Raw genomic sequence first — 12,017 nt, 5'->3', positions numbered from 1 at the left:
GCCTCCGCGGCGCAGACCGGCGCTTGGGCTCCTCGGCGCCTCGCCCCCACGGCCGCCCGAGCCCCGCCCACCCGGCTTCCCGAGGGCTCGGGTGCCTGCAGCGCGGGCACGGGGCAGAGCCGGCGGACGGCGGACGGCGGACGGCGGGTCAGGGAGGGAGCCGCGGCCGCCGCGAGGAACCACACAGCAAGCGAGGGAGGCCTGGGGGAGTGCTCCCCAGGTTTATTAGTGTCGCATCAGCACCTTAAAATAGTCCACGTGGTCACATATGTGACAGATTAGAATCTGTTCCCCAAAAAGGTTATTTACATTAATCCTGTTTTCCATTAAAAAAAAAAAGAAGAAAAAAACTAGCAACACGTACATCCTAGAAACCAAACAAGGCGCAGTGAACTGGATGGCGGTCTGCAGGAACGCCGTGGCACCCTGTGGCCTGCAGGGGCAGACCCCGGGGGTGCCACCAAGCCCAGCCCCCAGGCTCCTGCAGGCCCCTGCCGGGGGCACATCCTCCCCACCTCGCGGACAGGACCGGCTTGGGGAGGGGAGTCAGGGACTACGTGTAGGTCAGGTGGCCGGCCCTCGGCAGCAAGCTGTTCTCCTCTGTCTTGTCATGAAGAATTTGTTCCCAAAGCCCAGACCAGAGAGAGCAGTCAGGTCTTTCTGTCTGGGAGTGAGGACAGTACAGCAAAGCTGCCCTTGGCCACTCTGATTCCTTCAGCCTCTGCACAGACACCCTTGGCTCTGCGCCCAGGGGCCCTCCTCCTGAGCTGCGGTCAGTCATGACACTGACTCAGGACACTAGCCTGCACGCCCTGAGGAGATGGTGACCCAGGGGACCCAAGATGGTTGGAGGGAGAAAGCAGTGGGCCAGGCTACAGGCCAAGGGTGGAGCCTGCCCACAGCATGCTGGACAGTGGCAGCCAGGCCCTTGAGCCTGGCCTGGCCTGATGGTGACGGAGGGGGGCTTAATCTTTGAGTCCTAGTACTTCTGGTCACCCAATAGGCCAAGTACCCCTGCTCCCAGGGGGCAGCTCCTGTCATATGGGGCCCACGCCCCCCCACATGCCCCACAGTGTCCCCCACTCAGCTCATGGTGCACGGCTCAGCTGTGGACGGCTTCAGCTTCTGGGTCATCCGCCTTTGAGAGACAAAGTGCTTTTATGTGTGCACCCTCAGAACAGCTCCACGAGGTAGGCAAGGGAGGTGTGACCATCCGCAGTTAGCCAAGGGGGAGACTGAGGCACAGAGCTATGCACAGCCCAGGTCTGCAAGTGGGTTGTTGCTAGGCTTAGGGACGGTGTGGTGAGTGGGCCCTGTGGCACTTGGCAAGGGACTCAGGGCCAGAGGGGGGAAGCGCATACAAGGACACAGCCATAGAAGTGGTCATGGGGTGGGGGGGGACAGCCCCAGGAAAGGAGCCACCCACAGCCGGGGTACACAGGACAGCCCCCTTGGCCCTTCCTCTAAACCAGCTCTTGCAGCCAGAAAGCTGAGCCAAGGATGCTTTGCCTGCACCTCTTTCCTGTTGAGTATGACCCTTGGAAAGGAAACTTGAGGAGCAGTGACCACGGCCCTGAGGCCCAGTGGGAGGAAGGTGGGGATGGTCTGGTCCCAAGGCTGGCTTCTGGGTGGAGCCGCAGGTGGATGCTGCACTGGCTGCCTGAGGGGTGTCAGTTCGGGCCTGCACCCTCACCACAGGTCCTTCCTGGGGAGGGGCAGGGCCCCAAGCCAGGGCTTTGCCTTGGTCCCTGGCCCCGGGAGCCATCAGAGGAGGTGTATCTCAGCAGGGAGGGGCTCTTGTGGGGAGGTGGCCCCTGCGCAGCATTCCGAGGCGTGGACACCCAAGTCCTGTCCACCAGGTAGCCCCAGGACCCTCAGCCATGAACACTCAGACCCTGGACAGCCGCCTGGGCGAGGAGGTAAACAGGTAGAAGAAAACAGGCGAGAACAACGGGCCAGCTTGCACACCCCGGAGGGTGGGAGCCCTCTGTGCCGCAGGCCTTTGGTGAGGGCTGTCGTAGGGAAGAGTGGGGACGGCCTGCAGCCCGTCCTGCCTTTGGCACTGTTTGCTGAGCACAGCCTGTGTGGCTCTCAGCCTTAGGAAGCTGCCCCCTGCGAGGGCTGCCAGGGTCCACAGCTGCCAAGCAGCGGAAGCTGGTGGGCTCTCCCTGTGAAGACCCAGGGTGCAGGGGTGTGGCGGGGAACAGCAGGACTGGCGAGCAGGCTGCATGGGAAGGCAGAGGGCCAGGCTGCCACCCAGGATGGGACCCAAACCCAGAACCTCGCTTTGAGGAGCTTGGCTAGAGGCCAGGCCACCTCACCTGAGAATTCACTGGCCACTTTAGTGCTAAAGGTGACACACACACATCTGGTCGCCTGGCCCAGATGTCCTCCCAGCCAGCAGGTGGGGCCGAAGGGGGCAGCAGGAGGAGGCTGACTGGGCCGGGGCCTGCTGCAGAGGCCGCTGTGCTTGCCCAGTTTGAGGCAGGGACAACTTGCAGAAGCATAGCAGTGTCTCAAGAACAGCCCAAGGAGCACGCCGTGGGGGCAGGCAGGTTTGGGGCTGGGATGTGGGCAGCGCTGGCTGGCTCTCCCGCAGCCCTGAGGGCTGCTGGGACTTCAGAAGAGCAGTCTATTCGGCAGCTACGTTGTAACATGTATTTAAAAGCATTAAAAATATCCACTACTATAAAACCTCTGCTGCCCCAGAGGCCGGGGCTTATTAGGAACCACGAGTGGGCGGTGCTGGGGTGTTTCCGCGGGTTGGCAGCTGCAGCCCAGGGCTGGGCTGACCTGCCTCTGTGTTCTGCTCAGGATGCCCCCAACAGGAAGACAGCCTTCAGCCTCTGGTCACTCAACTCTGTGCCTGGGCAGCCTGGGGGTCTGTGCGGCCGCCTGCCTGACCCAGGCTCCCCAAGGAAGCAGAGTCCAGGCTTTCAAGGACAGGACGAGACAGCAAAGAACGCTTCTTGAGGGGCACTCAGGCCGTCCTGAGGCCAAAACACACCTTTCATGATTCTCAAGCTCAACACCGTCCGCCTGACCTCCCACCCCTGTCAGAACATTCTGGTTAATAAGCAGAGCAGTTATGGGCTCCCAGTGGGGAGCTACCCCATTAGTTTCCAGGTTGTGAGCACATCCATACTTAAGACTGTTTCTCTTTGTGTTTTTAAGGGTCTGTCTCTGTAGTAAACTGAAATGTTAACAGAAAAGCAGCTGGGCCCTCCCAACTCCAGGGCGGGGAGCTGGCGGCCCACGGTGGGCGGGGCTAGAAGGTGGACTTGGAGTGTCCGAAGATGCAGATGGGGAAGTGCTTGACATGAGAGGACCACTGAGCCGCCAGCTGGAAGAACTTGACATCGTTCCACTCCACGCCGTCGATGAGGACTGTGGGGACAAGAGCACCTGACCACCTGCCCACCAGGCCAGTGAGCACGCCATCCCTCCTCCCGGCACAGGCCAAGGCTGGAGGGGCCTCACACCCTGAGGGACCCCCAACACTGATGTGCTGGCCAGTCCTTCCTGCTGCCTGCCCTCCCCTGGCTCCGAGCTACCTGCTGGGGCCAGCCTCTCCCTGACGGTAGGGGAGCTGCTTGTCCACATCCCCCTCCGCCCCAGCATGGGTCTGCAAAGCGGGTTTACAACACCCTCTGCTTAAACCAGAAGATCAAGGAAGGGAGCCTGGGAGGTTGTTGACCACTCTGGTCGTCAGACTCGAGCTCACGGGAAGAGAAAAACCTCGAGAGCTCCGTATTCTGAATGAATTGGTTGCAGAATACCTTGTATAAAAAGTCTGAGATCAATCAATCTTTTAAAAAAGCAGAAAGGATTAAGAAACTATTGGCTGGAATTTGAAAAGCTGTTAACGTGCACACAGTGCCTTCCCCAGATGTATTCCAAGCTAGAATTACATAATAAGTGTTTCATAGCAAAACAAAAGCATATCCTGCGGGGAATTCAAAAAGGTGGCCCAACTTTGCTCTGGTTTACTTGCATATTTTCAGGAGAACCGACGGGACCTTACTCTCTGAGGGCTCCCTGCTGAGGGAAGGACACCTGGACCAGTGACCTCCCATGAGTCCTGGGAGGGCCACCCCCCTGCCCGCTCACCTGCCCCCCCATGCTCACCCCGCAGCATGTTCTGCTGGTGCTTGGCCGTGCAGATCAGGCGGCTGATGCCCTCGATGCACTGGCTTTTGGACTCCACGTCCTTGTCCTTGGCTTTCTTGGGCAAAAACATCACTAGGAGAAAAAGGGGCCGTGCTGTCCTCCCAATGCTCCTCAGGGCCCAGGGAGTAGACGGGCTACCAGGCTCAGCCCTTGGACCCCTGCTCACCACTTTCCGCTGTGACCGAGGCCACCTGCCCTCCCGCCCGCCCAGGTGGCCTCTTCTCGGGGCTCTGGTCAGAAGTGGCCCCCAGACTCACAGGGCCCTCAGGGTCTGCATGGCCATCCCTTGATCATCCCGACAATCAGCCCACCACCCCCACCTCACCCTTCTTGTTCTTCTCCTTGGTGACCACCGTCATGGACATGGTGGGCGTGGCCACGGCCTCGCCACTGCTGGGCAGCCTGCTGACCTGGAGAGACCGGAAGGTGCACTTGAGCGTGTTTTTGGCAGCGGGCAGGTCCTTCTTCTCCGCATCTCTCTTCCTGTCTGCGGGCGGGGCTGCCGTCCAGTAATCCACCTGCAGCCCCATCAGCTCAGCGCCAACGCCCTGGCTGTGAAAGCAGAGGGAGGCTCACCCCTCTGTCCCGGTTGGTGACGGTGGTATCCCTGTGGCTGACACAGGCAAGGAGGTGCCAGCTGGTGCCTGTGCTGCCTGACTTCGGGGGACTACCTACAGCGGCTGGCCAGTAGAGGGGAGCCCAGGGCCAGGAGCCCACTGTGGGGCCGTCCCTGGTCTCCTGGGATAGCCCAGTCTGTGCCTGTGGCCCTGGTGTGGTCGCAATGCTGGGGTCACAAGGAGTGTCCGGGCTTGTTGCCCTCCTGCTCTCCCAAGCTGCCCCTCTGAGTCTAGAGGGCCCAGGTAAACCAGCCTTGTCAGAGGTGCAGTCTGTGGGAGTTGGGGCAGCCCAGTTGGGGCAGCCCAGGGACATGGCCTGTAGGGATGCACTGACTCCCCCAGCCCCCTACAGCAGTGTTTTCGGGTGACTTCTGTACACAAGAGCGGCCGAGAGGGGCTGCTGACCACCTACCATTGTCTTCTACACCCCTACCCACGTCTCAGTTTCCAAACTCCTATCTGTGTGCAAAGTACACCCACTGCTGACTCTGTGGTTTCCGTCCCTAGGACACTGGGGAGACATCAGGCCAGGACCTGGCTGTCCCCCACTCTTCTGCCCCCACCCTCCTACAAGGCGTCCTGGTCCGAGTGGCCCACGTCTTCTCAGTGCTGTGGTCAACACCACGTCCTCCCCAAGGCCACTGTGAGTACACTCTCTGGCCAGTCCCTCAGCTTCCCGGCACCCTAGAGATGTGGCCAGTGACCATGAGTAACATCCATTGTTCTCTAACTTGACCTCCCGCTGCACTGTAGGGAAGGACACCAGCCAGGGGGAGAGCACGTCTAGGGAGTTGGGGTGGGGCGCCTGGACAGTAAAGCAGGAGGCCACCCCACATGGCCGTGCTTACCTGGGGGAGGACAGGCCCCCGCTCACTGACGGGGAGGAGGGCGGGGTGGGCGAGGCCTCCTTGGCCGCAGGAGACGTGGACGGCGGGGTGGACGAGAGGACGCTGGAGCCCGAGGGGGCAGCGTCATCCGAGTCGCCTTTGGGAAGGAGGCAGGGGCAGCACTGAGCTCCCCGGCTGCTCTGCCCGAGAGCTGCCCAGGCCCTCCGGACCAGGACGCAGGGGAGGGTGGGCAGCCTGCGGGCTGTGCAGGAGCAGATGCGCCCCAACCCCGTGAGCAGAAACACTGCAGTGAGGCAGGGACTCTGGGGCACAGGGCATCCCTCCCCCAAAGGATATGGCTCTGCTCTCAGGCCCCACAAAGGCTAGCATGCTGGGGGCTGCCCCTGCCCTCCCTGCATCCCAGCCCAGAGCGGATGGGATTACCTGATGTGGCCGAGGATGGTTCCACTATTCCGACCTTCACCACCTAGAAGGCAACAGGAGGCTGGCTGGCAGCAGCTGGGGTGTCAGCAGCCCCACCACCCTGTGCGCTGGGGCTCCAGATCTGGGCAAGGCCCTGTCTTCCTGCTGCTGCCCGGCTGCCACACCCCCTCCCATAGGAGCTCCCCGGACAGAGCTGGGTCCCAGCCCTTCCTGTCGTGGGGCAGAGACAAGCTCAGGGTGGCCAACGCCCAGGGGGTCAGCCATGGCAGAGCCCACAGTGAGGGGCCCTGCCCCTTCAGGGGGCGTGTTTGGGAGACTCAGTTGAGTTGCAGCTTTGTGGCTTCCTGCACTCCCGGGAGGGAGGCACAAGCCCCACAGGGTCCACGGCTGCCAGCCAGCCCCTGGCCTGGCCCCGAGCTGCAGCTAGTACTCAGGACGCACATGACCTCCAGCAGGAAGGACGCCCTGCCCCAGTGGCTGAGCCTCTCGGGTCCCACACTCTGGCCTTCAGCAAACTATGAGCCTATGTGACTGGCCAAGCCTGGACATGGGCGAGATCAGGGCACTGGTGGAGAGAGCCCTGCCCAGCGAGGGCCAGAGGCCACCAGGGGCCTGCACCAGGCATGTGGCTCAGGCAGGTGCTGCTCCAGACCCCATGTGGGCTGACAGGGGTCCTAGACCTGACTGACCGGTGGGGGAGCTATGAAAAGTTAAAGTGAATTACAACGGCTACTCATGCCTCGGTCAAACGGTGGCATGTCAAGTGTCCACAGGGGCCTTGTGGCTGCACATCCAGCAGCACAGGCCCTCCCATCACTACAGAAGGTTCCACGGGACAGGCTGCTCTGGACTAATTCCCTCCCAGGAAAGCCAGCAGCCACTCCGGACCCCTGTGTGGGGTAAACTGAGGCCCTGCTCTGCCCAGTGGCCCCATCAGCCAGGCTGCCCATGGCTCTCGCAGCAGATGCCTGGCTGGAGGCCACGCACTGAGATAACAGGCTGTGAAAGGGCGGGAGGAAGAGGGACAGCAGCCCGGCTAGTACAGGGCAGCCCTTAATCCTGCCAGTGGGGGAAGATGGAGACTTCCAATGTACAGGCCAAATCCCAGCAGAGCTGGCTGGCACAGCAAGCACCCCTTCCTGTCCTGTGGCTCCTAAGCGACAGAGGCACCTCTGTCTACCCCGGGTGGGACCTGTCCTGAGGCCCGCGCCCTGGCTGCCTGCCTGCAGAGCTGAGTCTGACATGACCGATGCCCAGCACGGTGCTAAGAATGGGACTCACACCCAGGGGGGCAGTCTGCTTCCACGTGTCAGCCCCCAAGCAGGGCTGGGGACACCGACATCCCCTGGGCCACGCCTCCACTCAACACAAGAAAAAACAATGAGCTTTAAGATGGGAGAGATTTAGAGGCAAGTCCTCAGCTCAAACTGGTGAGGAAGGTTCTGGAATATATCCAGTTAATGCAAACACAGACTGATTCTAACAGACGTCTGGGTGGGTTAACAGTCTCCCGAGCAGGTGAAGCCAGGCGAAGGCGAGAAGACTTTCAGGAAGGCCACCCCCCAAAGAGGTACTCACCCCCACGAAGGGAATGAACTTCTGAGAGGACTCCTCGTCAGGGCTGAGGACAAGCACAGACAGTTACGCTCCCTTCAGGGGACAGCGCCTGCCCGAGGGCTCGCTCTCCCCTGGCCTCCCAGCCCTGCCCAGGGGGCCCTGCCCGCCCCAGGCCATGCCCACACCATCCCCGCATGCGCCCTGGCCTGGGCCTCCGGACCCTGGACCCCTTCCAGTGGGACCATGACCAGAAGGGCAAACACATCTCTGTGAGCCTGAGGTTGAGCGACCAGTGGGGAGCATGAGGCCTGCAGGGTCAGCTCAGAGAGGAAGGGCAGGCGGCGCGGCCACGCGGAGGACTCTGCTTCTCCATTCCAGGTGCCCAGCGCTCAGGCAGCCTCCAAGTCCCAATGGCCTTTCTGGTAGCCCTGTAAGCCAGCTCATTCCCGAGGGAGGGGCTTGCCGCGTGTGCCCCTGGACCTTCCCGGGAAGTCTAGTCTGCCTCCAGCAAGTGACCGCCCCAAAGCCAGGGCGTGGAGGTTTTCTCCCAGTCTAGGTAAAGTCAATGCCAACTAGAGAGGCGAGGCAGGGGGCTGTCTCCAGGCCTGTGGCCTTGGTGATGGGGCACAGACACCATGTTCTAACAGAATGATGCCCCAGAGCAGCCTGAGGTGAGATGCAGGCCTCCGGGCCGTGCTGCTGCAGTCAGCCAATCGTGGCATGGCGAGTAGTGGACATTTCATCTGGACCTTGCTCTGCACAACGTCTGCAGAACTGTGGCCTCCCTGGAATTGCCAGTCCCAACGCATCCTTGGTGAAGGCATCGAGTGTGCGAGGGCTCTCACTGGGGGCCATGGACAGGAGCTGAGGGGACACAAACCCCTGTTTGTCTTCCTCTGCTGAGGCACACGGCCTAGGCTTGGCGGTTCCTGCAGCTCGTCTCTGCAGCAGGCTGACTGCTGACTGTCCCCAGCTCGACCTGGGTTGTGGCCCAGGGGCTCTCCTTGCAGGCTCCATCAGCCACTGAAAGAGCATCTCCTTCCCAGCCTTTGGGAAGGGCCACAGGGCAGGGCCGGTCCTGGGCCTTCTGTCCCTCCTTGGCCTCAGGGGAGCTAGGTGCCTCCTCACTCCTGTTCCCTGGCTGGTGGTGTCCACCTGGCCAAGGGCCACGCTCTTTGGACCATTCTCCCAGCTCCATGTCTTCTGTCCCATTTCCCCTAGCTGCAGAGCCTAATGTCAGAGAACGACTGTCCTGCAGACAGCTCTGCACACACACACGGTGCAAGGAGTGGCTGCTGAGGGGTGGCACCAGGCACAGGGTCATTTGAGGAGAAGCCCCTGCAGCGAGCAGGCCTGCGGAAGGGCGCCGCAGGCCCAGCTCAGCTGCCATCCAAGCACAGCTCCCAGCCTGCTGCCCCATCTGCCCAGGGCCTGCAGGCCCTCCCCCCTTTGCTCCTTGGATGGAAGCCTGCATGCTGCCCGCGCTCCCCACAAAGTGTGCCCGTCACCTGGACAAACACCTTCACCCAGGGGGCAACACAGAACGCAGTGCGTAGCTGCCTGAGGTGGCCCCGGCAGGAGGTGCTGCCCTGCGCCACGGCACCTACGTGAGGAGACAGTGGCTGGCAGAACTCGTCCGTCCCGAGTGCCACTGGACATGGGGACCCGTGGTCTCTGCCCATCCCACCTCTGCAGAAGACCAGAAACCATCTCTGGATGAAAGAACCTACGGATTCAGTCTGTCCCACTGAATACGACCGAACTCCCAGACTTTCTCTCCTTTCCCAGGGGAGCCATGTTGAAAGAGAAAACTTTCCCTTTTTTCCATTTCAAATAATAAAGCAACCGAATCCTGTGCCCACCTGCTTCTGCATGCGAGGTGGCACAAAGCAGGTGGTCCTCATGGGGTCCCCGGCCCACAGGGCCACCCGCCCTCAGCAAGCCACTGCCCCGTGACCCTCCCCATGAGCGGCACGCAAGAGGGCAGACGAGGGCCAAGACTCGGAGACGCCACAACACAAGGATGCTGCTGGGACTCTCGAAGCCAAGCTGCACCTCTGGGCCATGCAGACAACACCAGCAGTGGACACACACCCGGCACGACAGGGGTGACACCGGCTTGCCACTGAGACCCTCCACCCAAACCTTGAGGCAGAGGGGCACACACATGTTCTTGGCAGGGGCAGTGTCAGAACTAAAGCTCAGCCCGCAGCTTGGGGCGAGGCTCCGGATCTGGCTCCGAGGGTGCGCGTGGAGGCAGGTGTAAGGATGCCTTAGCTGAACAACAGGCCGCGGACGCTGCGGGGCGTGACCCCACGGCCAGGACCTGGCGCACTGAGCGTCCCTCTCACAGCCGCCTGCCCCTAGCAGGTGGGCAGGGACCAAGGGCAGGGTCTGACCTCAGGCCAGGCACTAGGTATAGACAGGACCCTCCCTGTAGATGCTCTCACAGAGGGCCCAGGCTGCAGAGGGGCCAGGAGAGGGCGGGGGCCAAGAGGGCCAAGCGCACTGCCCATGCTCTCCTGGGTCTCTTGAGCTCTCCAGGTAGATGGAACGGTGTCCTCTGTCACAGCAGGCAGAGGCTGACCTGCTGACCTCCTGGCCTGGGCTCCAAGGGGGGCCAACAAGCTGGGCTTTCACGAGGCTCCGGCCAGGGCCTCAGAGCCCCTACCCTAGGCGCCGGTGTCACCTTTGTCACACAGGGACAGGGGCAGGAGGCACAGGGGTTCCTGAAGCCCTGGTTCACTGCTCAGATGGGCTGGCAGTGGGAGACGAGAAGCTGCGGCCAAGCAGCGAAGCGTGCTGTGGGCTCCAGGAGCCACAACGGACGGACGGGAGCAGCCATGGGCCCGGAGGCCGGCTCGGGGTCAGCAGGCGCAGCGCAGCTGGTCTTTCTCTAGCTCGCTGAGGCTTGTTTAGCAGGACAGCCCTAGGGACTCAGACCCTTCTCCTGGTCTGTCCCAGGGCCCAGCAAGGAGGCTGCTGGGACCTAATGACCCTGCCCTGGGGGCCTTTCCTTCCCAGCAGAGTAAACAACCCAACACCAGGGCAGAGCAGCGCCCCGAGGAAGACACCAGGGCAGAACACAGGGCAGGAAGGGGTGACCCCCCGGGAAAGGCTGGCTTGGGGGGTGGCCGGCTTTGGCTCTCTACACACAGGTTTTCAGAGAGAAGAGCCACTTCAGTGAAAAGGCTTCACCTGCATGTGGGGGTCTCAGCGGTCTGGGCACTATCCAGATGAGCCACCAAACGCATCTGGGAGAACCCTCTGTGCCTCTCTGCTGCCCCGTGGTTGGGGGTGGGGGGCGGGAGCCGGGCTCCTGGTGTGGTGGGCTCCAGCAGGCTGCTGACCGCTGCATCACCCTGAGGCAAGCTCCCCATCCTCTGTCACCCTACATCCCACACGTAGACTCAGCATTAATGCCGTTCTCCAAGGGCTGCTGGCACGTGAACTGGGTTAATAAACACGACGTGCCAGGAGCAAAGCCCGCACACGGAGGGTGTGGCGTCGTCAGCGGTCAGCGGTCAGTGGTGGGTGCTTGCGGCGTGATCCCAGGCACCTGCTTCTACTTTATGAGAAAGCGCCACCCGTGGCTTCAGAAACACAGACACTCACGGAGAGACTGAACTCGGCCACTTCTTAAACCAAAACTCTGGCCTCACACAGACAGAGGAGAGCCTGCCGGGCCTGAGCTCCAGGCTGCAGGACTCTGTGGTCGTCAAACCCAGGTGGGGCCCAAGCGCTGGCCTGGCTTGGGCCAGCCGGGCGGCTGCTGCTCTCCTGACTCCCACCGGGAAGCGGGTAGTAGGGACAGTGAATCTGGGGGTGGTGGCCCTTCGGGGACACATCCCCACCTGCTGACACTGCTAAACAGCCCTAAAGACCAGCCCGAGGACAGAAGGGGGCACAGACCCAGAGACAGCGGTACCTGAGGGTAAAGTCAAAATGAAAGTTCTTTTTCCTTTTCAGAAAGCCGCCAAAAGAGAAAACACAGACACGTTATCACACGCTTGGAGTAGCGACGTGCCCCAGGCACAGCTCCGCGGCAGAGGTGCCAGCACAGGGACGGCACGCCCCTGCTGCGTGGAAGACCCGGGCCATGAGCTGGCTTCTCACGGCCATGCATGCTGACTTACTCCTCATCCTCCTGCCTGAGGAGACCCGGCGTCCCTGAGATGGGAGCAGATGTGGTGCCCCCTCTGCTGGGCCGTGGCCAGCCGTGCCTGCCCTGCTGCCTCACTCCCCTGCACTGGCTGGCCCTTTGCCTACACAGCACTCCCCAGAGCAGCCGCTGCACCCAAGGCCTGGCCAAGAAGGGGCCCCAGCTTCCCCCACCCCAGGCCAGGCAGCCGGACCTCCCCTGAGCTTGGCCCCGGCCCATGGCTAACCGCCATCCTGCTCT

The 12,017-nt window shown here is 62.0% G+C and overlaps 1 protein-coding gene across 15 annotated transcripts in view; it reads right to left on the bottom strand.

Moving 5' to 3' along the window:
• Positions 1 to 192: 192 nt before the first annotated feature.
• The window catches only part of PACS2 (phosphofurin acidic cluster sorting protein 2), a 70,268-nt gene continuing 58,443 nt past the window's right edge, over positions 193 to 12,017 (bottom strand). For 4 of the 15 annotated variants that reach the window (XM_023628549.2, XM_070249200.1, XM_023628547.2 and 1 more), the window contains exons 19-25: positions 11,544 to 11,576; positions 7,637 to 7,679; positions 6,059 to 6,101; positions 5,636 to 5,771; positions 4,496 to 4,722; positions 4,129 to 4,242; positions 193 to 3,387 (exon numbers count right to left, since the gene is read on the bottom strand). In XM_023628549.2, the coding sequence (XP_023484317.2) occupies positions 3,269 to 3,387; positions 4,129 to 4,242; positions 4,496 to 4,722; positions 5,636 to 5,771; positions 6,059 to 6,101; positions 7,637 to 7,679; positions 11,544 to 11,576 (715 nt within the window). In that variant the 3' untranslated portion in view covers positions 193 to 3,268. Of the gene's footprint in view, positions 3,388 to 4,128; positions 4,243 to 4,495; positions 4,723 to 5,635; positions 5,772 to 6,058; positions 6,102 to 7,636; positions 8,480 to 11,543; positions 11,577 to 12,017 lie in introns of all 15 variants that reach the window. The other 11 variants (XM_070249201.1, XM_023628550.2, XM_023628552.2 and 8 more) reach the window with 5 other exon arrangements.

This window comes from Equus caballus, chromosome 24, assembly GCF_041296265.1.
Source record: "Equus caballus isolate H_3958 breed thoroughbred chromosome 24, TB-T2T, whole genome shotgun sequence".
Lineage (NCBI taxonomy): Eukaryota > Metazoa > Chordata > Mammalia > Perissodactyla > Equidae > Equus > Equus caballus.
Note: the sequence above shows the minus strand (reverse complement) of the source record. Positions and strands in the feature narration are given on the sequence as shown.